This window comes from Cottoperca gobio, chromosome 9 (genome assembly GCF_900634415.1).
Source record: "Cottoperca gobio chromosome 9, fCotGob3.1, whole genome shotgun sequence".
Classification (NCBI taxonomy): Eukaryota; Metazoa; Chordata; class Actinopteri; order Perciformes; family Bovichtidae; genus Cottoperca; species Cottoperca gobio.
Genome location: NC_041363.1, coordinates 19731136 through 19758744, shown reverse-complemented (window position 1 = coordinate 19758744; position 27609 = coordinate 19731136). Strand labels below are relative to the sequence as shown.

The 27609-nt window shown below is 42.8% G+C and overlaps 1 protein-coding gene and 1 long non-coding RNA gene across 2 annotated transcripts in view; one reads left to right on the top strand and one right to left on the bottom strand.

Annotated features, from left to right (window-relative positions):
* notch1b (notch receptor 1b) overlaps positions 1-27609 on the bottom strand; it is a 48801-nt gene that overhangs the window by 5670 nt on the left and 15522 nt on the right. Inside the window, 26 exon segments of the mRNA XM_029439045.1 lie at positions 47-209; positions 510-600; positions 901-1114; positions 2749-2897; positions 3600-4034; positions 4357-4931; positions 5144-5256; positions 5879-6136; positions 7081-7213; positions 7922-8106; positions 8236-8389; positions 8744-8945; positions 9693-9921; positions 10057-10209; positions 17616-17735; positions 18476-18589; positions 18718-18863; positions 18969-19161; positions 21312-21422; positions 21506-21739; positions 21931-22044; positions 25085-25198; positions 25575-25760; positions 26092-26247; positions 26511-26744; positions 26854-26976. Coding sequence (XP_029294905.1) covers positions 47-209; positions 510-600; positions 901-1114; positions 2749-2897; positions 3600-4034; positions 4357-4931; positions 5144-5256; positions 5879-6136; positions 7081-7213; positions 7922-8106; positions 8236-8389; positions 8744-8945; positions 9693-9921; positions 10057-10209; positions 17616-17735; positions 18476-18589; positions 18718-18863; positions 18969-19161; positions 21312-21422; positions 21506-21739; positions 21931-22044; positions 25085-25198; positions 25575-25760; positions 26092-26247; positions 26511-26744; positions 26854-26976 — 4899 coding nt within the window.
* On the top strand, positions 4806-8378 carry LOC115013124 (uncharacterized). Its single transcript, XR_003832760.1, has 4 exons — positions 4806-4942; positions 5136-5291; positions 6797-8127; positions 8262-8378. It is a non-coding gene; the product is annotated as an uncharacterized LOC115013124 (long non-coding RNA).

Here is a 27609-nt window from a genome sequence, read left to right as displayed (position 1 = left end):
CCTGCCTACAATTTTCTTAAGCTTAAGTGAGTGTTCAGTCGCCCACCTGGTCCCCGGACATTGACGTCCATGCAGTCATTCTCAATCTCGCCCTGAGGGGGTGTGGGAGCAATGGAAGGGATGCGCAGGTCAGCGGCGTCCAGGTGCTGCTGCGTCCACTGGCGGTGATCAGTCTGGTCGTCCACCTCCAGTATAGCCTGCTCGTCAAACTGCTTACACAGGGACATTAAGAGGTTAGTCAACTGAAATTGAGCATGAGTTTAAATTAAAAAATATATAACAATTCACAATATATCACAATATAAGAATTTTTTAAAAGTTACCCTAATTTTAACATAGATGATACAAATGATTCAAAAACAGTCTTTAGAATATTTGAAAAAGCAAAATTAAGTCACCTTCGAATCCCATATTGCGAATTTAAAATTCCAGAATTAGTTTTTGTAAGAAATTGTTGCTCAATAAATCCTCAATAGCTCTGTTGGTGTGTCAACTTTCCGTTTCCTTACCCTAAAGCGTTTTGCATCTGCAGGCTCGTCTTCTCCCCATTCATTCTGTGTGTCATCCATGAGTGAAATGTCCGAGGCGTTTTTCAGTGGCCTGTGATGAAACAGAAAAGCCAGTAAAAATCCATGAACTCTGCTGCTTCCATCTCATCCGAGCCACTCACCCTTAATGGTGCAGCAACGCCGAAAAACAAAAGCATTGATTAAATCCATACCCCACCCATCTGCCCCAACAAGTCAATTAATGCGAATCTAAACCTGCTATATCATTATCAGTAATGATCCAGGTAACACCCCCATTTCCAAATTCGACCCATTTTGACCATCAGAACTAGCCCTTCACCTGACCCGCAAAGACACCGGTAACTGAGCGCCACTCTGTGAAAAAACTTACTTTAATCCCACCGAATCCTCTCCGACAGGCTCACGTCTCTTCTTCTTGCTTGTCTCTGTGGTCTTGAAGCCCTCGGGGAGCCAGAGGCGCCCGTGCTCATGGCGGCGCTTTCGGGCAGCCACCATCCCCACTCCGAGGAAGGCCAGTATTCCAATGCCGGCCAGGACCAAGTAAATTGGGTAGAGGGCCTGTGAAGGTGGAGGGTCCACACCGCCTGGTAGGAAAAGGGACGACATGGTCAAGACGGGGACGTGGACCGTCCCAGGATCAGCCCGAGTGTTCGAGCAGAGCTAGTCCGGCTCTCCTTCGCCCCGCGGTTCCCACTCCAAGATACACCGCAACCAGCAGCAAGCGCCAGAAACGGACTGACGATCCTCACCGTTTGTAAAGCTAGCTTCTACTATCTATTCAGTAATAATCAGAATTGCTAACCACTTTTCATCAAAAAAGGATGGGGCGTGATAAAAAAAAAAAAAAAAAAGGGGAAAAAAGAACACCACCACCTCCTCTCTCCCTTTTCAACCCAGGGTACCAAGAGACAACTTTACCATTTCTTCTTTAAGAGAAAAAAAGGAGGGGGATTAATGAACTTCAAATTACTGCACGCGCTTTAAGCTGTAAAGACGAAGGATTTATTAGGATTTTCGAGATAACAAAGACTCCCAACTTCTAGCACACTCCCGATCAATTTTTCCCCTTCTCTTTTTTTTCCACTAACGATTTTGAAATGATAAACTCCCCCAACCTAAACCCTTAGAGATGCATTAAGTCCTGGTATTACATTCAGCGAGGTGAAGGTTGCAGCAGCCCCTCACACTGTGGGATGAAGTGTGTGTGTGTGCCTGCATGTGAGCGTGTGTTATCTGTGGACGTATATGTGTACATGTCAGTGAAAGACAGAGAGACAGACCCAGAGATAGAGATAGGGCGTTATATTGTGTGAGTAAGGGGGTTGGATGAGTTGATTTGCAGCAATTAACCATTTTGGAGCCTGAAGCCAGTGGATTTACACACAGAGAGAATGATTGATTGTTTAGGCCAAGAGATTCACAATTGCATTTGTTCATCGCTGCATAACAAATATACAATCAAAGAGCGGTAGGGTTAGGACCCGACCAGAGGGCAGGGCGGATACATTCAGTTTGAGTGTGAGTGTGGAAGAGCACGTGTCTTATCCACTTGTGTGCATGGGTATGTATGTGTGGACCGTAGAGCAAGGCCTTAAAGGATCCTACCAGCAGGTCACGTTTACATTACAACTAATTATGCAGAGCTTTCAGTTGTGTTTTTTACATTTTTGGTAATGCAGATGAGGCTGGAGAAATGTGATACTTTTGTGAATGAATCATTGAATGAACCTTACAGCAAATGTTACTGTATATAAGTAACATTTCATTTGTTGGGGACTAGTTTCAGGGGCGGATTAATACACATTTGGGGCAATTTGGGAAAATGAAAAAAATAAAAATAATATTGCTATCAGTCGAATTCATTTAATCTTTGGCAAATGAATCACACTCATTTGTTGTTGGAAGGAGACAACGCAGGAACAGAAGAAAGGAAAATGTGGTGGGCGCTGGATTATCTACACGATAATATTATATATGTATAATTAACATTTTGTAGTTTCACAAATCTGCAGATGGATTTTAATACCATACAGAAATGAAATTTAAAATAAATATATGGATGATGGGGATCATTGGAAAAATACATCTAAAAATAAAAACATTTATTCAGGATCCGTAGTTATGGAGTTAAAACCTGCTAACACATCTTTTAACTCCGGTATAATATGTATACACATGTTTTCTATGAGCCATGCAGACTTGTATGGGAGGTACTCACTAAAAACTGCTTCAATGGTGTAGGGAACATCCAGTTTTCCACTGGAGGCCAAAGCCCCGAGGAAAGCTGCAGCATCATTAGTGCTCTGGAAACACTCAGTGGACTGCTGGAAGCACTGACGGTTGTCCACTTCCAAGAGAACGACTGAACTGTAGAGAGAACAGAAAGCACATACAGAGGTCATGTTAAATCAAAAGAGTATGGTCTATTGTAAAAACCTATTTTGTACACTCACGGGCAAATTCACAAAAATGGATTGTGGCACTGTTAATTGGGCATCACTTGCAACTTCCCCGTCTGAAGATATTACAGCGCAAAACAGGACTGTAAAGTGTTAAAGCTTTATTTTATTTGTTTATATAATAACCCTATTTTTCATTAAAACAAATTCATGATTCAACTTTCATTGCATCCAAAAATAATTAAGTTTGACTTGCTATAATCACTGCTGCCATGATTACTGGAAAGTCTAGGCTTCAGTTACCACATACTGTCTGAAGGCGGTAGTAATGTCACTGTAACTGCGTTTAGTTATTAGTGCTGATCTTTGTGAATCAAACTGTTTTTGCAATTAGGTTCATTTGCATGAAAAGGGGCCAATTTTGCACAAAATGTCTACATATAATTTAAATACATGCAAATATGCACAGGAGCATAGAAACTCTATTTTGCTTGGCACTGCAGTTAGGGGTGCATTTCACTTTTCATATCATTTTTTTTGGTGCTTTGAGAAGTACACAGTTTCTTTTTGTCTTATTTGTGCAGGTTTAGGTTTTTGCGAATTCGCCACAGAATCCTTCAGAATTGCACTTTAGATAAAGACCGAAACATTTTAGAATAATCTTGCTCACCCTTTGATCTGCAGGTGATCCAGCTCCCTCCTCATTCTCCCGCTCCCGCCAGCCACATCATTCAGACTCCTCTTCACCACGTTCAGCACCTTGCCAGGAACCTCTGACCACGAATCCACTGAGCGCTTAACGTTGTACTTCTTCAGCTCGTGTTCGTTCCCATAGTACGGGTACACCATCATCTCGCCCTTGCCGTCCTTCCTGAATATCACATTGGTACGGAGGACACGGCTCAGCTCGCGCAGGAAGCCGAAGGAGTTGTTGAGGAGCTGCTCTGGGGTGATGTGCACCACAAGGACCAACTGGCCCACGGCGAGCTTCTCGGGCATGTTGTTGGCACAGTCCAAGCCGTCCCACTCGCACTCGGCATTGTTGCAGCCCTGGTCGCAGTGGCCGTCAGCATAGTGGTCCTTGCAGTACTGGTCATACAGAGGACTGAAGAAAAAAGGTTAAGTTAGGGGTATGGTCAGTTGGATGCAGTTCATTATGTTCGGTGTCGTGACCGTCTATAGACCCTATTGTACCAAGCACTTTTAATACGGTCTGAAGATTTAAAGGAGTTACAAATAAATAGGATTTCAATACTATCCTACTCCAGTAATGTTATAATGTCATTTTATAAATTATAAATAATATTATTATTTTATTATTATTACTTATTATTATTATAAAAGTACAAGACGGCACTTCCAGAAATGTTTTTGTTTTAAATTCTAATTTGAATCTTGTGTAGTTGACAGATACAAACACCACTCACTTGCACTGTCCCTCCAGATTCTGACAGTCAAACCCATCGTAGAGACATCCGGCGTTGTCACACTGCGAATCGCACTTTCCATCGTTGAAGTATCGCCAGCACTGCAGCGAGGCTGAGCAGTTCTTCCACGGATCGTCGAAGTTGAGCGAGCAGTCGCCGTTGTCCCAGCCGCACGCGTGGTTGTTACAGAGCACGTCGCAATACTTGTTGTGCTTAGCTTCTTCGCATAGCGGGATGTCGCAAGTGACATCTACCTCCGACGGCGGCAGCGGGATGTCGTGGCCGAACCCTCCGTCAAAGCTGTAATCCAGGATGTGGCACCGGAGGCCATTAAAGTTGGTGGGGCAGACGCAGTTATAATATGGCGCCTCTGAGGTGTACTCACACGTGCCACCATTGTAACAAGGATTGGAATTACAGGGGCTGTCGGTGGGATACTGGCACTCAGGTCCGGTGAAAGAGGGGGTGCACAGACACTTGGGGTTCTTGTGGCCAGAGATGCAGGTGCCTCCATTGCGGCAGTGGAGGCTGCCGCAGGCCTGGGCGTCATATTCACATGTGGAGCCAGTAAAGCCCTGGATAAAAAGTAAGAAAAAAAGAACATCAATTTTATTTGAACAAATACTTCAGCTTCAGCTCATTATTAAAATGTTCTATTCTCTATTTATTTGCGTGTGTGTGTGTGTGTGTGTGCATGAGTGTGTGTGTGTGTGTGTGTGTGTGTGTGTATGAGTGTGTGTGTGTGTGTGTGTGTGTGTGCGCAGTGCATGAGTGTGTAGGTACTCACAGGAGGACATTTGCAGATGAAGCCATATTGGGTGTTGCTGGCTACAGCGCAGGTCCCTCCATTGCGACACGGTTTCCCCTTACATCCATCAAACACTGTGTCACAGCGTTGACCTACGGAGGTGACGGACACAAACATTGTTTCAAAAGTATCCTCACATTTTTCAGTTTAGAGCGGAAACTTATTATTATTATTATAATTATTATTTCCTTTATCGAATAATCTGTTGACTATTATATCGATTAAACGATTGGGCCAATAAATAGTGAGAGAATTGTAAAATGTTTCAGTTTTCAAAAGTTGTTCTGTCCAAGCAGCAGTTCATAACTGAGTCATTTTAAATAGGACAAGGAAAAGCAGCAAAATCCTCACATTTGAGAAGCTGGAACCAGAGGATGTGTGGTCATTTTCAATTAGCATTGTCAATTGTTGTTGATTATTTTGATTGACTTATTTCCTCAGCTCTATTTCAAGTTAAGTTTAGTTGATCAGCTCAATATTACATCTTTGTAAGGCCAAAAAAGCAAAAAGAAAGGACGTACATATAAAGAAAATCACAAAACCTGACCAGAGGAAAATAGTCTAAAGTAGAAAATCAAATGGAAGAACCCACATTTTACTCAGACATGGAATGTGAATCTAAAAATGGAAAATCAGCATCAGCACACATTTTTCCCTAATTCTCTAAACTGACTGAAAATGGCCGACAAGTTTCCCCCCTGACCGGCTGTTTACCTGTGTATCCGGTGCGACAGTCACAGCGGTAGTTGTTGGTGAGCTGGATGCAGCTGTGCGTGCCCCGCGGGTCACAGGGGTTGGAGAGACACTCGTTGACGTCTCCTTCACAGCGCTCCCCTACGTATCCCGCAGAGCAGATGCAGTGGTAGCCTCCGACTCGATCCACACACTTCCCTTTGTTGAAACACTTGGGCTCGTTGGTGACCGGGTCGGTGAACGGGTTGCAGTCGTCGATGTTGATCTCACAGTGCACACCTTAGGGATGGCAGGGGAAGCAATGTCAGCTTTCAATAGTTTAGAAAAAAGATTATTTTACTCTTTGATGTTTTTTCAACATTCGTAATAATAATAGTAATTCCCACATTTCCCAAAATGACATTCAACAACCCTTAAAAGAGAACTTTTAAGATTAAGTAGAGCCCTCATTACCTTATCTGAAGCCACAGCCAAAATAACATAAATCCCTCAAAACTGCAAAATGTCCCATGTCTGCATTGCAATATGAGCATTGAGGGTAAAGTCAATGTATTATTGCATATAAAACAAGTTAAAGTTAATTGTATATACAATATTTTATTATAATGAATCTATAATCTATTATGTGATCAGTTTCCTCTTGCATGGGCAACAAGATTTAGTAAGAATGTAAAATCCAGGTGAAACTTAGTTTAAATCTGAACATTTTCCAGTAAATATTATACACTAAATAAAAAAGTTAGGGGTTAGGGGTAATTGGATGTTCAAGTCATTAAGTGTATTGACATTTTACAGGCTGTGTTGCTTCAAATACTATTATATGGCCAGAAACGAAATACAGAAAAAAATCTAAAATCTGGTTAAAGAAATGCGAAAACAATGAGCCTTACAAAACATGAATCTAAAAAAAAAGATATATTTCCCTTAACTTTATGACAGGACCACTTTTATAAAATACCTCCAACAGCATGTCAGCATTTTTGGGATACACCCAACTCCGCTGGCACTTTGGGCTGACCGACAACACACCCTCCCTTCATGTGTGAGAGGAAAATCAATGGTGTATTTGACAAGCAGAGGAAAGGATGGAGGCAAGACGGGAGGAGGAGTTTTGCAGACATGCCCTGGCTGCTGTTAAGCCCTAATTAATGAAGTGTGGAAACAAGGGAGGAGAGGATGGAGAGGCAGAGTGGTGTGGAGGAGTGTGTGTGGGGTCCGCTGACCTTGGGTTCCCCGGGGACAGGAGCATTTGTAGGTATTGATCAGGTCAATGCAGGTGCCCCCGTTCTGGCATGGCTGAGAGAAACATTCATTGATCTCGTCAGAGCAGTTGGTCCCCACGTATCCGGGCAGGCACTGAGAGAGAGAAGAAGAAGAAGAAGAAGAAGAAGAAGAAGAAGAAGAAGAAGAAGGAGCCGAGAAGGAGGAAGAAAAGGAAGGCGGAGGAAGAAGAGAAGGGAAAGTTTAATCAATGTGTGACATGAAACAAAGATGTTTTTTTGTTTACCTGGCTGTTTTCTAGCCTCCATCCTGCCAAGGCCAGCAGATCCTTTATTCCAGAGGAGATTAACATAACCAAGCTGTTTGTCTCCTATTTATAACCAGGCCTCTTCATTAGGACAGCCTAGGGTTGTTTTAGCTGAAACGATGCCTGCTGTACATCCAGGCATTTTAACAAATTCTTGATACAAAATAAAGGTTTGAGATAAAAAAAGATTTTTAAAAGAAGTGTGCAAGTCTGATGAAGTTACATAACGTAATAAGACCTTTGAAATACCGAGTGGAATGGCATTTAAAGCTCAATTTGCAATTCAAATCAACATTGGTTTAAAAGACACAGCATGGTTTGGCTGATTATCACCATAAAAATGTCAAATCACAAAATTAGGATAAATCTACAAGTTCCTAAAAAAGGAATATACATGTTACAATTATGTTTAGACTTGATGCATTCTCAGAAGGACAACATAAAAAAAAGATTGCAATGACATGATTTTGGAATTCATATTTCAGTAGCATTTTACATTGAAATTCAAACAACTGGATTTTCTTTAGTGCTGTTACCTTGCAGGTGTATCCGCCTAAAAAGTCGGTACAGGTGGCTCCGTTTTGGCAGGGGTTCGGGGTGCATTCGTCCACCTGCTCCTCACAGTAACTCCCAGTATATCCAACCTGGCAGTGGCAGTAGTGAACGTCTCCTGCGTCCAGACACTGACCCGAATTACGACACAGATGGGCAACATCGACTCCTACGCAGACAGGATGAGACGGTGAGCTTTTCATTTTCACCAACACCCTGATTCACACTCAATATATGGTATTGTGATTTTAATATGCAAAAGAACACCTTTTGGTCCAAACCCAGCTCCCTCCCTTACCTCTCTGTTTGGCTGCCACCTCACAGGAGACACTTGGGACGTCACAATAAAGTCCCCTCCAGCCAGTCTCACACTCGCAGTTGTAGGAGGTTCCCCTCTGCCAGCATGTTCCCTCGTTCTTACAGGGGGACAAGTCGCACCAGCGAACTAAGTTCTGAAAGGTGTAGCACACATTATACTTAGTAATATATAATATGATTTGATCAATTCACATAATCCCAGAAAGCTTTTATTTTGTAATTTGCAGTTCCAAATAAGTATCATTTTCTGAGCTAAAACAGAGCTAAACTTGGTTGAAAAGTAACTTTTGCAAGTAAATAATTATACAATTTTATATTATATATAAAGTATATATATATATATTATATATATATTATATCAAAGGCTATAGAAACAGTATCCAAGACATCTAAAAAATATATATTTTTCGTAAGTTTACTAGAATACTTTATGACACTTGATGACAGAAAGCCTATAGTTAACTTAAAGCCCCTCTTCGTCCTCCTACCTGACAGTTGAGCCCGGTGTATCCGTGTGGGCAGGTGCACTTGTAGGTGCCGTAGCTGTCCTGGCAGGTGCCGCCGTTCAGGCAGGGTTTGGAGTCACACTCGTTGATGTCATGCTGGCAGTAGCTCCCAGTGAAGCCCGGCGGGCATAAACATGTGAAGGTGTTGATGCCGTCCATACAGGAGCCGCCATTGAAGCAGGAGCTGCATCAAAGGAAAAGATGAGAATGTTGTATGAAATTCATTAAAGGAGTTGTAAAGTATTGTGCAGCTTTTTAGGAAGAGAGGAGGAGAGCAAATCAATAAAACTCTCATTACCTGAAGACTAATTTGCATCTGATTTGTCCACAGAAAGAACAAATACTTATTTTCTATTTCATATTTTAAACTCCCTCCTCGGAGCTGCATTTATGATGTTGAGGGAAACTTGTCTTGGCATTTTATCAAACAACTCTACAGTTAAAAGCTCATTTCGAGTACAGGCTACTCAACATACTGTTTATGGGACAGCTGCACTATAAGAGGAGTTGAAGTCAGCTGGTGCATGTCAATACTACACCAGAGGGGGCAGTGGTGGACAAAGAAATGGGCTCTTCATCAACAAGTGGATGAAAGTGAACCTGTTGATTTTACTCACCAATCTGTGTCAATACCCACAAGGACCAGTGTTCCCCTGTCTTCCTCATCTCTTATAATAAAAGTGGGGTTTGAATACATATAGTTGTGTGTAACCTGAGTTTCTGTTTTTATCATATTCCGTGTTTAAACTTAAACTTAAACTTATTATCCATTTTGAATCTATTTTTATTTCCACATGCACATATATGTATGTCTATGTCTGCACTTTGGTGCAAAACCTGTTTTGTTTTTTTGTTTTTTTAAGGGCTCTATAATTTATATACATGTATATAAATCTAAATACTTTGTGATATTACTAATATGACACTGTACCTTTCAGTGCAGTCAGGCGTGTTATTTTCGCAGTGGATCCCGCTGAAGCCGGCCGGGCAGGTACAGGTGTAGCTGTTGACGCAGTCGGTGCAGTTGGCTCCGTTCTTGCACGGGTTGCTCTCGCACTCGTTGATGTCCTCCTCGCACTTTGTGCCCCGGAAGCCGGGCAGGCAGGTGCACAGGAAGCCGTTCACCTCGTCCTTACAGAGGCCTCCGTTGCTGCAGGGGTCTGTGGGAGGAGGGATGACGGAAGAGCATTCGTCAATGTGTTTTGAGGTCTTTGCTAAGCTTTTCTGGTTTGCAGCGAATCTTGAGTATATTAATTAAGCAAAAGAAGTGAAGTGAGAGAGACTGGAGAACGTACTGGGCTTGCAGTCATCGACGTTGCTTTCACAGTTGCGTCCGGCGAAGCCCGGTTTGCAGGCACATCGGTAACTGCCCCAAGTGTTCTGGCAGGTCGCTCCATTGCGACAGGGATTCTTCACGCACTCTTTGATGTCCACCTCACATGTTTGGCCTTGGAGGGGTGGAAAGAGGAAGATAAAGTCAATTTCAACTCCTTGTTAAACGGTGTCACAAAACAAGTACACATTGATAAGAGGTGTAATAGCAATTTAAATGTCTACTGTTTAAATAATGTACAAGTTCCCTTATCAAGCCAGGGTCAACTGCCGTTTCTTGTTATAATGGGGGAGGCATTGTAAGACAGGACACAGACGGTCCTCATATTATTTACATACTGATTAACTCTCTGAGGAAGAATCTTGAGTGTGCCATTTGCTTTAGTGTTTACATAACTGTTATAAAAGAAACGAAGTCAGGATACTATGTTGCTCCAAGAAGCAAATGTCAATGCATATATACCCAAAGATAAAAGGATTGAGTTTCCCAGGACTGGGTTCTTCAGATTGGAGGGAATGACCTTACAAGCATCAAAAGGAACTAATCTAACAGAGAGATCGTCTTTAATGTATTGCTTGTTTACAGTAAATAACAGATGTGCTGATCACCTATTGACTGTTTTATTGTTCTATAGATCATCAGCAGTTTGTCCCCTGTCCCATGCTGTGTTTATCACTCAGTCACTAGAGTTAAGGGACCAAGTGTGTATAAAATCTGTGTTTTCTGTCTCTTCGCACTCTCTTACAGAAGACACTGTGTTCTGTATGACTTGTGTCTTTGAGGCCTCAAATAAATAAGTGGAGACAACTCTGTCTCTATCACCATTTATTTTACTTTATATACATCTCTCCAGAGTAAAGCAGGAAAACTTCCACAACAACTTGGTGTCAGAAGTGGGATCATGTTTCATCAAGTTTCGTCTGGAACAGCAGGATGCTGGTGGTCGGCCGCCGGAATTATCGGATTCTCCTCTACCTCGACATCAAAATTAAGGGAAGAGAGAACCAGCGCCTGACTGGAACTGACCCAACTACGCATGATCCAACGAACTCAAACTCCTCCATAAAACTCAGTGAGATGTTATATTTCCATTTTTAAACCCCATGACATTTTGTGAAAGACTATAAAGTGAATAATAGCGTTATTCGACGTGTTGGACACGGGAATGTTTTTGTGTGATTTGTACTAAGGGAAACAAATATCATAATCGTCGACGGACGAATATAAGGGAGTTCGAGGCTCCGTTGTTAGAGGCTCCTAAGAGTTAACAGTGCGGTATTGTTTTCATATTGCGACAAAGAGAGATAGAGGCTCCTAAAGGGTTAACAATGCGGTATTATTTTAGCTGTAATAGTTTAGTATGGGTACTAAACAGTGTAGGGAGTTGGAGGCTCCTGAAGGTCCGATCGTAAATGTCATGCGGGAAAAATATGGTGAAGACAGTTTGTCAAAATTATCAATTTGGACGGAAATGTTCGGATTTCTAAAGGGTGGTTCTTTAAGCAAATTAAAAATAAAGGACCTAAAAGAGAAGTTGCAAGAAGGAGAAGATGGTATTAGAAAGAAAAAGAAAATTAAAGTTAAGGATTTAGAAAAGATAGAATGTCACAGAAAGAGTTTGAGGTACTGGGAGAATGAGTGTAGGGAAAGACGGCATTTAGCTGCTGCTTTAAAGAAAATAAATGTGGAAGATAAGAAAGAGAAGAAAGATGTAAAGAGTCAGATGTTTGATCATGTGTCCTACCCTACCCCTGCGCTCCCCACCATATGTTCCTCTCAGTCCCAATCCACATAACCCATTTAACACACACACTGTCACTGCTTCTTTGTATCCCTCTGTCAAAGGCCAGCGTGATTCCCTCTTGGATGGCTGCCCGTTCCCACCTCTCCCTCCTGAGCAACCTGCACAAGCAGCTCCTCTACCAGGACCACAGGCTGCTGCTACACCACAAGAAGCGCCCCCACCAGAAAAACAGTAATGAAGAAAAGATCACCACAGAATAAAGGTGCCTGTTTTATCTGCAACAAATAAGGTCACTGGAGCAGAGACTGTCCAGAAAATCGCAACCGACAACAGGGACACGAACAACAGGAATTCAGTCGTGGCTACACAGCTGGAAACTGACGTCAAACAGACATTGGAGAGGTCGGTGAACACAGCCTGACAGGAGAGGAACACGCGCCGCCCGAAGCTACAGAACAGGGAAGTGACACACACACATACTCACAAATTGTCAGTGCTATTGAACAGCTGCAGGGAGAAGTTATGAAACCAGTGGGCACATATGTAAAATACAATGCTAAGAATTCGTATGAGAAGTTCCCCACTCTGTCTTTGAACATCCTAGGCAAAAAGATTGTATTTTTGGTTGATTCAGGTGCCACTCACTCTGTTGTTAAAATTAGTGATCTGCCTGACTGCAAGTTGAGTGGCAGATACATCCATTCTATTGAAGCTGCGGGTGTTACTGTTAAAGAAAGATTCTCCATGGCAGTAAAATGCACAGATATAGGTGATAACAGCCACCCCTTTTCCCTCATCTGTTAAACACAGTTTACTATTATCATCAGTCTGTCCCATAAATTTGATGGGAAGAGATTTGATATTACAGTTTGGTCTCAACCTCATCTCCACCGATGAAGGTCTGGAAGTCAGACGTTCATCTCCCATAATGCTCAACACTGCATTATGGCAACCTGATACATTATGTGTGTATTTTTGGCTCCTAAAATTTCCTGTATCAGAAATACTGATACATTTGGCCCATCAGCGGGTTCTTTCCCATGCTGTATTCATGCCTAATGATCATTTGCATTGTACTGTTCGTGTGGCTGAAGGAGGTGCATCTCAATATTTTCAGCAGGATTTTCTTATGGATGACATTAATGATGAGATAATGTTGAAGACTATGTATTGGAGCTCGCTGCGCAGCGCCATTTCTGTTTCTCTCACACCCCGCCAATCAGCACTGTATCAAGTGTCAGGGGCGGTGCCACATGTCTCACTAGCTAAAGCTCCTGCAGACAAAAGATTTGGGCCCTCTCGTTAAAGATTGGGAGTCAGCTGATGACTGGCAACCCACACACACATAATTTATTATGTACTCTCCCTTTAAAGACAGTCTATAAAAATGACATCCACTGTACAGCACACACACTCCGCTCTGTAATATGCATTGACTCTGAAGACACTCCAGGAGTGCCTCCTACACAAGGTACATACTTTGCACATGTTTCTGATCTCCCACTGGCTTTGTCGGATGTTCCAAGAACATTATGGGCAGCTCACAAATATGACGTAGGTTTAATTCGCTCTGCTGATCCTGTGATTATCACTCCCAAATCATCGTATCGCCCCAATCAACCTCAGTATCCACTTAAACGCGAAGCTATTGACGGAATTAGACCTGTGTTCATCTCTCTGTTACAGCAAGGCATTATTATTCCATGCAAAGACTCTCCAGTGCGAACACCTGTGTTTCCTGTGAAAAAGATTCGAGACAAACCACCTGATGAATGGAGATTTGTACAGGATTTACGTGCTGTAAATGAGGCCGTACATGCACACGCTCCGCTTGTGCCCAACCCTTACATCATTCTCTCTCAGGTTCCCGCTTCCGCAATCTACTTCACTGTTGTTGACCTCTCTAATGCTTTTTTCAGTGTCCCTGTTCATAAGGACAGCCAATTTTGGTTTGCATTTGAGTTTGATGGTAAGCCCTGCACATTCACACGTCTGTGTCAAGGGTATTGTGAATCACCCACAGTCTATAATATGACATTATGTTCTAGTCTGTCTTCTTTACAGATGTCTAAGGGAATGGCCCTTATTCAATATGTTGATGACATTATGATCTGCTCACCAACCAAAGCCCAATGTCAAACTGATACTATTGCCCTGCTAAAACATTTGGCTGCTGAGGGTCATAAAGCTAGCCTGTCTAAACTTCAGTATATACAGAAGTCTGTCATTTTTCTGGGCCACATCATTTCAGGGGATGGTAAAGCTCTCTCTGGCAAGCGTATTGCATCATTGGCTGCATTACCAAAACCTGTCACTAAGAGACAGATGATGTCATTTTTAGGTATGTGTTCATACTGCAGATCATTCATCCCTAAGTATTCTCCGCTTGAACAACCACTCAGACAAATCACTCACGTATCTGGGTTAAAACCTGCTGATCGGTTACAATGGACACTTGATGCTGATGCTGCATTTTTAAACATGAAGCTAGCCCTTCAATCCCCTCCTACGCTGGGGCTGCCTGATCCTACTAAACCTTTCACCCAAGCGGTTGATGAACGTGATGGCTGTATGACTTCTGTATTGTTGCAAGATCATGGGGGAAAACAGAGGCCTGTTGCCTATTTCTCCTCCAAATTAGATGCTGTGGCTGCAGGCCTCCCTAAATGTTGTTGTGCTGTGGCTGCTGCTGAGAAAGCACTCACTTCCTCACGAGACATTGTTGGGTATGCGCTGTTGACTCTTTTGGTGCCTCATGCGGTGTCTCTCACACGCCGAATTACTCATTGTGTGCACACCACGACCTGACCTTAAAGACATGCCTTTGACCAATCCTGATCTTGTTCTGTATGTTGATGGGTCCGCATCTCGTGACCCAGATGGTTCTAATCGTGTTGGTTTCTGTTGTTTCAGACTCTGCTGTACTCTGTTCTGGCCCTCTCCCATGTCACCTCTCAGCACAGGCAGCTGAGCTTGTGGCCCTAACTGAAGCATGCATTCTGGCTAAAGGGAAATCCGTAAATATTTACACAGATTCTAGGTATGCTTTTGGGGTTGTCCATGATTTTGGCGCTATTTGGAAGTGTAGATCTTTCCTCAGATATGACGGTAAACATGTCCTCAACCACGTGTTGGTTTCTACACTGACACTGACCCTGTATCTCGGGGTAATGCATCTGCTGACTCTGCAGCAAAGACTGCAGCATGCTCCCCTGCTAAAACCACTTACACATGTCCCTCCATTCCAGTTCCCTCCTACATTGATAACATGTCCTCCCTTACGGCTATGCAAACACTGGCCCCACAAGCTGAACGCTCATCCTGGATCACGGCTGGAGCTCATTTTGACCCCTATGTTAAAATGTGGATTGGTCCTAACTCCAATCCCTGTTTACCTCGCCATTTCTTTCCCCACTTTGCTAAATTGACACATGGGTTAGAACATGTGTCAAAAGGGGGGATGGTAAGTGCTATTAATACACACTGGTACACAAGGGGTTTCACAGTTGTGGCTCAAAGACATTGTGAAGCATGTTTAATTTGCATAACTCAAAATTCTGGTAAAAGTTCAAGGGACAGGTGCACACCCACTCCCCGGTGGTCCATTTGAGCATATCATGCTTGATTTTATAGAACTTTCTCCATCAGAAGGAAAGAAACACTGCCTTGTTGTAGTAGACATGTGGTCAAAATGGGTTGAAGCATTTCCTGTAAAAGCACAAACAGCAGGGGCAGTAGCAAAAATACTACTAAGAGAGATTATCCCAAGATGGGGTCTGCCAAAGAAAGTTTCAAGCGATAACGGCTCACACTTTGCAAACGAAGCAATAGCCCAAATTGGTGAATACCTTGGCATGGACATTAGGAAACACTGCTCCTATCACCCTCAAAGTGGAGGCGCTGTTGAAAGAGAAAATGGCGCAATCAAAAATAAACTAGCTAAATGTTGCGCTGACACAAAGATGTCCTGGACACAAGCTCTGCCAATAGTGCTGATGTACATGAGAATGAGGAAAAGAACCAGAAGTCAACTGAGCCCATTTGAGATATTGTTTGGTGCTCCTCTTCAGATTGGATTGACAGCGCCAGGGATGCCACTCCCCTCCATGACTCTGTGTGAGGATGCTATGTTGAGCTATTGTATTAACCTCTCATCCAATTTAGCAGATATCCGCCGCCAGGTTGTAGCAGCCCTACCAACACCTGCAGACGGACCCCTGCACAGCCTCCAGCCCGGAGACACGGTGTTGATCAAGGATTTCCGCAGAAAGAGCTGGAACACCAGTCGTTGGCAGGGTCCATACCTCATCCCCCTCGTCACCCAGACGGCAATAAAGGTTGCAGAAAGAGCCACTTGGGTCCATGCAAGCCACTGCAAAGGCGTAACAACTCATCGGGAAGAGAACAAAGAAACAGACGACGACAAGTAGTGTGCCAAACTACCACCAGCACCACACCACACACACACACCACACACACCTAAGTGTTAGGGATACAACTATTGGGCCTATGCTGCGTAGCCATAAAACCCAGCTAGATTTCCATGACACATTTATGATGTACTTACTTAAAGACTGCAAGGTGCCAGTATGTATTGATGTCCTATGTTTGCCTATCTATCATTTTATTATTATTCTTGATGATCAAGTATGATCAAAAGAGAGGAATGTAATGTAATGGGGGAGGCATTGTAAGACAGGACACAGACGGTTCTCTCATCATTATTTACATACTGATTAACTCTCTGAGGAAGAATCTTGAGTGTGCCATTTGCTTTAGTGTTTACATAACTGTTATAAAAGAAACAAAGTCAGGATACTATGTTGCGCCAAGAAGCAAATGTCAATGCATATATACCCAAAGATAAAAGGATTGAGTTTCCCAGGACTGGGTTCTTCAGATTGGAGGGAATGACCTTACAAGCATCAAAAGGAACTAATCTAACAGAGAGATCGTCTTTAATGTATTGCTTGTTTACAGTAAATAACAGATGTGCTGATCACCTATTGACTGTTTTATTGTTCTATAGATCATCAGCAGTTTGTCCCCTGTCCCATGCTGTGTTTATCACTCAGTCACTAGAGTTAAGGGACCAAGTGTGTATAAAATCTGTGTTTTCTGTCTCTTCGCACTCTCCTACAGAAGACACTGTGTTCTGTATGACTTGTGTCTTTGAGGCCTCAAATAAATAAGTGGAGACAACTCTGTCTCTATCACCATTTATTTGACTTTATATACATCTCTCCAGAGTAAAGCAGGAAAACTTCCACAACAGAGGATAAGGTAAAGACAACAGGAGGGAGAATAAGAACATATGTAAACAAACTATCCATATACTATATATGTATATTTATACATTATTGTTTCTTTTGTAAAACATTTTATTCTATATTCTATTTCTTTTTTTTGTCATTGCTTTCTGAAGCACAAGGAAGAATAATGTGTACAGTATGGTTGTGTATTTGATACATAAATGTGATTTTATTTTTTGATAAATACACACGAGAAAAGTATAAATCCTTTGCACAGCAGTATAACTCAGTCAGGTGCTAGAAAAATGTGAAAGTATCCAAAAAGGAGAAAAGGGTGTGTCACACACCAAAACTCAGCTCTAGACCCATTCAATATGTTTTTCATGTATTTTTGCAAGTCAGTACTGGAAAACAATGTGCCATCCAGAAACTGGAGTTCTGCACTAAAATGGGCTTTTCTTTGTTGGAAACTGTACAATCTATCGTTGCTGTAGGACACGCCGGTATGCAGACATCATTGTTTACCTTGCCATCCTTCAGGACAGACGCAGGAGAAGCTCTGATAGTCCTCCGACTCCTGACACACTCCCCCATGCTTGCAGGGTTTGGAGCTACAGGGGGCCATCAATGTTTCACAGTTCTCTCCTGTAACACACAAACAAAAGAAAAAACACACCTTTAATTAAAATAAATCACATTTGTAATATGTTTAACATTAACTTTCACTGCGTGGTATCATGTAGGAGTCGTGAACTTGGAGATAACCCAACCCAAATGGACACAGAATCATCTTTCAATCAGTGCTATCAGAAGATTTTAGCCAGGTTCTGTCAGTGTTAGAGGCCTGCGGAGACATTTCCCTATCTGTTTCCATAACACACGGCTCGTACAGGAAGCCGGCTCCAGTTTCCGGCCATTGTGAAGCCATTTTCTGTTCTGTGAGACAGGAAGCAGGCAAACAGGAAATGTGTCAAGCACCCCCGTTCCCACCCCGGCACAAGCAAAAGACCTTTTATTAAGTCCTGTTGATTTTTCCAAAAAAACGACTCGACAAATACGAGAAAATCTGCCCTTAGCCTTCTCATCATTATCTGTTTTGTCACATAATAAGCGAGATGATGTGAAAATATTTTCCAGCCCCTCTTATCAGGGAGGCTTGTGTATCACAGAGGAGCAGAGTGAGTCAGAGGTTTGGTGTCTTTGAGGCCTGAGGAAGTCTTGATGTTGAACTTTCCTCAACAGTTATTTTATCCGCTGCACATTTTTCCTCTTTGCCCAATAACTTAAAGCACACAGGCTATGGAAACTGCCCCCCGAGCAAGGAAATGCCAGAACACCAGCCCAACACATGGGCGTATCAAATATTTTCAATAATATTTTCATACCCGTGTAAGGCAGGATGCAGTTGCACTTGTACCCTGCGACGTCGTCAATGCACGTCCCCTGGTTGAGGCAGGGGTTGGAGGCACATTCGTTGATGTTGGTCTGGCAGTTCGGGCCTGCGGGTAGAGCGGACAATATGTTACTCGCACTTCAGTTTAAATTAAAAGGTCAAACAGTCAAGTGGTTTGGATGACACACACACACTATAAAGCAAAAACACACACTTTTCCACACAAATACTGACCGGTGAAGCCCATGCGACAGTTGCAAACGTATCCGCTGGTCATGTCCTTGCAGGTGCCTCCATTCATACATGGGTTGGATTCACACTCATTGTTGTTGATGTCACAGTTTTTACCGCTCCAGCCAGAATCACACAGGCATTTATAGCTGACGGGAAGAGAACGTGGGAAAATCTCAGCGATAAAAACTATGTAGATACGTTCAGTCATTAAAATATGTTTTGAAGTGTAATGGACCACTTTGTACACTCACCCATTGATCTTGTCCTCACAGTGACCGTGGATGCAGGGGTTGCTGAGGCACTCGTTGACCTGGGAGAAGCAGGTGGTGTCATGGTAACCTTCTGGACACACGCAGGTGAAGCTGTTGATGCCGTCGATACAGGTGCCGCCATTGTGGCAGGGGTTGATGGCACACTCGTCGATGTTGATGTTACACATGGTACCTAAAAGCAAGGAAAGGATACTTTGCTTAATGTTCTGGGAGAGTTTTAAAGGAATAGTTATTTTAGTGAAATACGCTGATTAGCTTTCTTGCCAAGAGTAGGCCTGCCACAAAATTCTGTTGGACGATATATTGTCCAAGAAATAATTGCTATAGACGATATTGTTTTTAAGACCATTTTATGCCACTTATATAATGATATATATAATGCAAACAAAGAACTTTTACTTATTGAGAATATTCAGACAATGGAATTAGAATGTGAAAAAAATATTAAAATAGCCTAAAAAAACATAAATAACATAAAACACAACAAAAAATAGACTGATAACAAAAATGTGTTGCACAATTATCAAGGCTTATAGTGGTAGAACCTCTACCACTATAAGCCTTGGTAATTGTAAACGCTGTTTATTCTGGCATCATGTTGGCTAAAATGTTGGTGACACTCTTATGTGAACAAAGACGTATGTACTACAAACACAATTGTCATTTATTTTGTTTTCTCCGTTTAAAAGCTCAGTCCCAGTGGACCATCTAGTCAAAAATGATTGAGATCATGTCCATATATTGTCCGATAAATCAATAACATTTATTGTGCATAAAGAACCTAGATATAAATATAAAAAATATATAAAGTAGATTTGCATAAAGACTAAAAACAGATGGAAACAGATAGCCTGGCTTTGTCCAAAGGTAAACAATAAATAAAACACCTACCAGCAGCTAAAGCTCACTGATAAAATCATTGAATCTTGTTTGTTTAATCCATTAAAACAAGAAAAACAACAGGGCACGGTTTCATTGCTACCAGCCAATAAATACTCCCGCACATAACCCCCTATAAAAAGCATGTTTTTATTGTCTCCAGTCTTTATGCTAAGCTAAGCTAACGTCTCCTAGCTGTAGCCTCATATCTAAGGGACAGATATGAAAGTGGCATTGATCTTCTCAAAGAGCTGTCGGCAAGTGAATAAACGTTTGGTGTACAGACAGTAAAATGATGGGCTTTGAAAAAACTAACTAAATAACTTTTGCAACACTTGTCAACACGACCATTTTGCACATTTATGTGAAGTACTATTTTAAATTCACAACGCCAACTCACACAGCAACACACAAAGCCACTAGACAATGAAGTCTATATCTCAGTGCAGTGAATGTATCAATTTCCAGAAACATGAGGGGTTTTAAGTCCCCCTTTGTCGGCCACTTGAAGCGTTGACGCCATTCAGCCTGGTGCCACCCATAACATAAAGGCAGCCCATTTAGCTTTAAAGAACGGACCGGCTTCCAAGCTTTTAAAAGCTCAACTTTCAGGAATCTTTCAGGGAATCTTTTCTCCCGCTCAAATCCCAGGTGACTGTGTGTGCCAGAGTTTGTGTGTCTGTGTGTGTCCTCTCTTTGTATGGGAGGGCAGCTTGCTGTGTCTGAACAGCAGCAGGTTGGGGACAGGGTGGAGTTGGAAAGTGACACCGGTCGAGCCTCAGAGGAGCGTGCTCACTCGCTCGCCATCTGTCACCCTCCCCATCAAGACAACTCACTCCTGCGTCCATACGTTAAATCCTGCACCTGCACAGCCGCCACGTTTAACCTGTCTTAAGTTAACTTTGCAGTCGCAGAGAGCCTTTCTACAAACTGAAGGTTTGCCATGATTCAATAGGTAGAGAGAGAGTCACTTCCACCACACTAGCAAGGTTACCGTTTTTTAGGTTTTTTTTTATGTCAGAGGGTCAAAATGTCAAACTCAAGGAGGACAAAATACTAATATTTCCCGTGTTAATTGGCTTACATTACAATAGACATACGCTTACGCGTTTCTGCGCGGAGACTTGCTCAGAGAGTTTTGAGGAGAATGTTTTGTATCTTAGAAGAAAGTGACAAAATAGCTAACTTGGCTCAGCTAAGCTAAGTTTGCATAGTTCTACTCTCACAATTCCAAACATAAACTTAAACTTAAATTGTATTTATTTATACAGCACCTTTTGTGCAAAGTTGCAATACAAGTTGCCTAACAATACAATGAACAAGTTCCTAATCTTTCATTTGAACTTTTGCAGCGAGAAAATGGCAAAGAGGTTGAGCTGAATCCTCCACTAGATAACAGCCAAGAGGCAATAATGACCAACTGTCCATGTAGAAGTGGCTTACCCGTGTAGCCGGGTTCACAGGCGCACTCGTATCCATTGATCTTGTCGATGCAGGTCCCATAGTCGCAGGGATTGCTCTTGCAGTCATCAATGTTGATTTCACAGTTGATTCCTGTCAGAAAACTGCTGTTAGTATCCTTAAATTTCAAATAAAAGTAAAGTTTGCATTTCTATTTGTATGTGTGTGGTTGTTACCTGTGGTGCCCTTGAGGCAGCTGCAGATGTAGGCATTCTCTCGGTCCTGGCAGGTGCCTCCGTTCCTGCACGGCTGGCTCAGACACTCGTCGATGTTGGTCTCACAGAGTCGGCCGGTGTATCCAGGGTTGCAGTGGCAGCTGAAGGAAGCCAGGCCGTCGATGCAGTTGCCGTAGTGGCACGGGTCCGAGAAACACTCGTTGATGTCTGTCTCACAGTGTCTCCCAGAGTAACCTGGAAAAAGAGGTTGTTTTTTTCTGCTGTTGTACTCATTTTTATTACCTTTAGCATGTTTCTTGTTCTTTTCTTAAGGTATATTTCACTGATTTGTTTCATTTCTACAATTCCAAACTTTCATTTCCTATTTGGGAGGGCCTTAAAAGTTTCTACTTCTCTAAATTCAGCTATTGTTCGAACTTGTATACCTTCAGTGCACTCGCAGGTGTACTTGTTGGGTCCGTCAGTGCACTTGGCGCCATTTTTGCACGGCGTGCTGGCACACTCGTCAATGTCTATCTGGCAAAGGTTCCCAGTGAAGCCTGGAAAAACAACAAGGGGGTGTTACTGTGTGCATGTGAGCATGAAGGACTGTGTGTGTGTGTGTGTGTGTGTGTGTGTGTGTGTGTGTGTGTGTGTGTGTATGTGTGTGTGTGGGGGGGGGGGGGGCGCTACTGTGTTCTCACCATTTCAAATCTCTCATAATCCTGAGCCCATGATATAAGAGCTCTCAACAAATCAGAAATCTGCATGTTAACAACTACGCAACACTACAAACTCTATTTTCTCTTTCACTTCTTTTCAGCACGACTCCAAAAAGGAGATGGGAGAGTGGGGGGGCACCGATTTGTTCAAAGCAGGGGGAAGGAGGGAGGGAGGGAAAGAAATGAGGGAAGAATGAAAGTTGCGAGGCCTCCTGACCAAGAGTTGAGAGACAAAGGAGGGCCTGTCTGCTCAACGCAACGCCAAACTGAGCCCGTTGCCTCCTTTGTCCCCAAAAACTTTTCCATCACAATGCACATTCTCGCGTCTTGCTTTCACCCCTTCTGCACCCCCCCTCCCCTCAACTCTCAACTCAAAAAGAACCCGCTTGACCTTTGACCCTCCACTATTCAAACTCCTTGTCATTCAAAATCAACCAGCAGGTTTTCTCTTTTATTTTTCCTGGAGTTATTCTTATCTCAAATATGTTCTTCTCATCTCCCCTCTGTCACCTGATGGTACAGTCCAAGGAGTTGTAGGATGTTGTCTGATGAAGAGATAAAGTTCTACTTCCCCTCCTCCTCCTCCCCCCCACAGCAGAGACACGCAGGTGGTTTAAGCTAAAAAGACAGACTGAGTTGCAGCTAATCCGGTGAGGAAATATTTGTGTGGCTGCCGGAGAGCTGATTTCTCCCAGTGGACTTTGCTAGAACCATTCATGAGGACTGCAACGTAGACACAGAGGAGACGTGCATACATGTGCGTTTTCAGTTACACACATACAGTATGTGCATACAAACTGTGGTTAGAAAAGATCTGAGGCTCAGAAACAGTTGCTCAAAATAATAACTTGGCACCACTTTCTACAACAACAACAACAACAAGGCACTAATGCTTTACAGATCAGTTATAAGATAAGGGGAGACTGGTTTCGAAACAGGAGTCTATAAAATAAGCTATATTAAAGCCATTAGAAAGATTATTATGAAACCAGATTTTCAATTTCACAGGATTTTATTCACCCTCTCTTTCTTGATATTCTCTAAATGAAGAGTTGTATCTACATATGTTTACATGAGTACATTAGTTACAACCTATAAACATTTTATTAAAGGAGACTTATTAGGAAGTGGTATCAAACAATGAATTTTTGTCAGTAACGTTTTTGTTATTATTCTGTGCGCTTTTATTTGACGTACACTATATCTCACTGTGAAGTATGCAGCCTGAGACAACAAATGTTTTGGCACAGCCCTAGAAATTAAACGCTAAACACACATAAACTACTCACCCGAGAATAAACAAACAGTCAATATCTTACAGAAGAAACTTTGATCATTAAAAAGTGGAAGACCAGCTGTTTGCAGACCGAGAGAGGAAAACAACACCAGTCTCTTCTGTGAGCTATGCTGCCAGTTTCCAGCAGTGGGAAAGAAGCCACAGCGGCACAAACGTGGTGTTTTCTTTGCCAAGATGTGATGCAAAAGTTACGTTTCTTCACGTTACAGTGCACTATGAAAGAATTTCTTCTCACAAAAGCTGAAGCAGAAATGTAAGCATGCACACACACACACACACACACGCACGCACACACACACACTCACACACACACACCATGCATCCCAGCCGCCAAAGAGGGATTTATCCCCAGACTGTTGGAATCAGACATTTCAATGGCTCTCAGTGGGGTTTCCATGGCTATTCCATGTACAGAAATAATAAGAGGGGACCCTCGCCTCGGGCCTGGCTCGCAACGGGGACAAATTTACATCTCAAGCAGGGCGGTTAAGACCCCCTTTGCCTTCTATACCCCTCCCTTCCTGCTTCAGCATAACGGTCTGTGCGTCTCAACACCCCCCACCCCTCCATCTACTCTCCCAAAACAACACTTTCACCACCACCACTACTTTGTGCTGCTTCCTCACATAAACCCTCTCTCACTGTCACACAGAGTTTTCTTAGGCGTTAAGCTCTTGTGTTCACTCTTGTACCCCATCTATCAATTCTAAAGCTTCCTTGTTGGGGTGTCTCTCACTCTCTTTCTTTCTTTCTTTCTTTCCTTCTTCCTTTCCTTTTCCTCTCAACAGGAGGAATCCTGCCTCACTCCACCCAGGCCGTCTTTGATCCACCCGACTCAGAGCTTCTCTATTTTCCTCCAGGAAAAGAAAGAACGAAGAAAGAAAAAAAATCACTTCCACCTCAATGATCCCAATGAAAGAATGCAAAAAAACACATTTGAGGAGTTTGAAGAGCGTTCCTATGCTTTCTTCTCTTCTCTCTATCCAAGACTCAATAGTTGCATTCCTTCACCCCTGAACAAAACATATATACCTCTTGTCCAAATAGTGTACCTCTAATGGCATTTATGGTCAAATAAGCTGAAGAAACACAACTAGCTTCCCTCAAAATAGACCAAACCGCGACCTCATTTGCCATCCCAACACAGAAAATGTAATTTTATAGTACCGGCTCTGCCTGCTATTATTAGCTGTCCCTTGTCTCCCAGCCACAATCAAAAGTTTAGATCCACAAGTTTCTGCTCACTCATCAGACTTTGTAAAAGTTATAAGAAACTTGTTTCAAAAGTTCAAACTTCCCCAAGCCTTTCCCTATAGATTTTCTTTTCTCCCTCTCCTCCTCGACTGCTGTGTTCGTTCTGGGCTACCCGCGACTGCGTAAGCCTGCCTCAGGGCTGGGATTAGTGCCCGTCCAGAAAGGTGTTTGTGTGTGTGTGTGTGTGTGTGTGTGTGTTTGTGTTTGACTGAAAGAGAGAGAGAGTAAGGTAGAGAGATCGACCTCTGTGCCCCCTGGCCCCACGCTTCCTCCTCTCCTCCTGCCCTCCCTCCCTCCCCCTCCTATGTAGCAGTACGGCAGCCTCACCTGTGGGGCACTGGCAGTGGAAGGCGTTGATCTTGTCGATACACTTGCCGTTGTTCAGGCAGGGGCTGTTGGCGCACTCGTCCGTATCGATCTCGCAGAACTCCCCCTCGTAACCTGGCCAATTAGCAAGGGAGGACCAGGAGGGAGATGGATCGGTTAGACAGAGACACACAGAGCGGCACTTTCACACTGCTGTTATATATATATTGCTGTAATAGATTTAAATTATACACAGAGGCTTTATAAATAGAAGTAGGACTGCAATTATTTTCTGGAGAATATCATAGTGAGAAATGGCCATAATTATTTTAAATTTGTTATATAATAATTCACATGTGACTTGTTTGTAAGCCTTAATTCACTGTAACTGTTAAATATGAAGTCAAATTTGACTTTATTTGAGGGTAAAAATAACTAAATGTCACTCCAAGACATAGTCCAATATCCAAGTATCAGTACTTTCTGTAGTAACTCTCTGAAAATGTCTTACCTGGCATGCAGATACAGTGAAAGTCTCCTATTTGGTCCAGGCAGGTGGCCTCATTCAAGCACGGGTTGGACATGCACTCGTTGATGTCCAGCTCGCAGCGCGGCCCCACGTATCCCCGCTGGCACTTACACTGGAATGAACCCTTGGTGTTTATACACTTCCCTGCGTGCTCACACGGGTTGGAACCTGTTTAAAACAGATTAATACATTTACTTTACTTTACCAGGCCATCGTGCATGCACACGACGTAACACGGAGCAATATGACTGTAAAGCCACGACAATGAGATGATTTGGGTGGTTCAGCGTTGTTTGATTACGACAACAACACCCCTGAGGGTGTTATTTACTGCGATTATGTGCACAATTTTGGGTTCCAAAGTACCCACAAAAAAAGGAAAGAATGAGCTCGTATAAAAGTGTTATTCATGTGTGACGGCTGCTTTTTCTTGACACGAGTTTAGTGGAAATGTGCCCTCAACCGTTCAGAACAGAACACAAGGTAGTGTGAGTTTTACCGAGTGAGCACTCGTCGACATCCTGATCACAAGAAGCTCCGATGTATCCTGATGGGCAGGTGCAGAAGTGATTTCCGCTGACGGGGTTGGTGTCACAGTTGGAGCCTTTTTGACAAGGGTTGCTGATGCAGGCATCATCCAGCTGGCACAGCAGTCCTGGTACACAACACAGAAAACAGACTTTATAATACTGGACTGAAACGTTCTTCCGTACAGTGTAACGTATTCAACAGAGTTACTGCTATAAGTACACATGGCAACGTGTGTTAACTGTGAAAGAGCACAGAATTTACACCAAAGATTTATGTCCTCAGATTAGCTGCTAAATGTAATCTTTAAAAGGCTGTAGCATTTTCATATGAAACCATTTCCTGCCAAGTATTAAAAGCTAAATTAAAAATAAATAAAGATATAAATACCTGTGCGGCCATGGGGGCACTCGCAGTAGAAAGAAGCTACGCGGTCATGACAGGTGGAGCCGTGGTGGCACGCGGCACTGGCACAGTCATCAATGTTCTCGCTGCAGTCGTCCCCAGTCCAGCCGTTCACGCACACGCACTGGTAGCTGCCGTAGGTGTTGTGGCACGTGCCGCCATTTTGGCAGGCGTTGGGCATCAGCTGGCATTCGTCAACGTCCTCTGTGCAGAGCTGACCTGCGGGAGGATCAGGAGTCAGACGATTAAAGGTAATGTATTTATATAAAGTGACCTGATTAAAGTGATAATAACTTTAGTTTTTTAACTAGAGCATCGCTATACAAACCTGTAAACTCTGGTTTACACTGGCAGTTGTAGGTGTTGACTCCATCTACACACGTCCCTCCATTCTGGCACTCATGACCTGGACAGTCATCAATGTTGTGGTTGCAGTTTTTTCCTGTAAAACCTGAAACAAAGAGTGAAAAATAAGTAACAGACTCCTACTGGGGACTGAGATTACTCCTCCATGTGACGTTTACAACAAAGGGAGTGAAACTTCTCTACAGTTAAATGTGGTCAACTGTCTTTTTCTTCCCAAGAAAGAAAGAAGGCAGCTGTACCCTCTTGAGGTCTGCGGTCACCTCGCCATGTAATAACATTCACTCTGCCGAACAGTTGCACAAGAGGCAACCACTAGAGTGTACATGTGGCATGTTGAGTAATAAAAATTAAACAAGTCATTACTGTCACTGCTAGGAGTCTTTTTGCTCATCTTAACAACTAATTGTTTACTTCTGAAGGCATACAGCTAGAAAACCTGCAATTTACTGAAAACTACTACAACATTTTATTACAAACTGATCATAAAATCAGTGGTTGTTGCTTTCAAATACTGTAACTTCACACAAACATATTCAAATGTGACTATAAAGGTTTCATAATTCATCAAGCACCAGTAACTCCCTTACATCATTTGTTGCTGCTTCACACCTAAGATGGCATAGTGTATTGTTTTCCATGTTTACCGTGTTGTGTTTTATAAACCCCTCTGGTGATATACAGGTTGGTAACATGGAAATAGGACCCCTAAATGGACTTG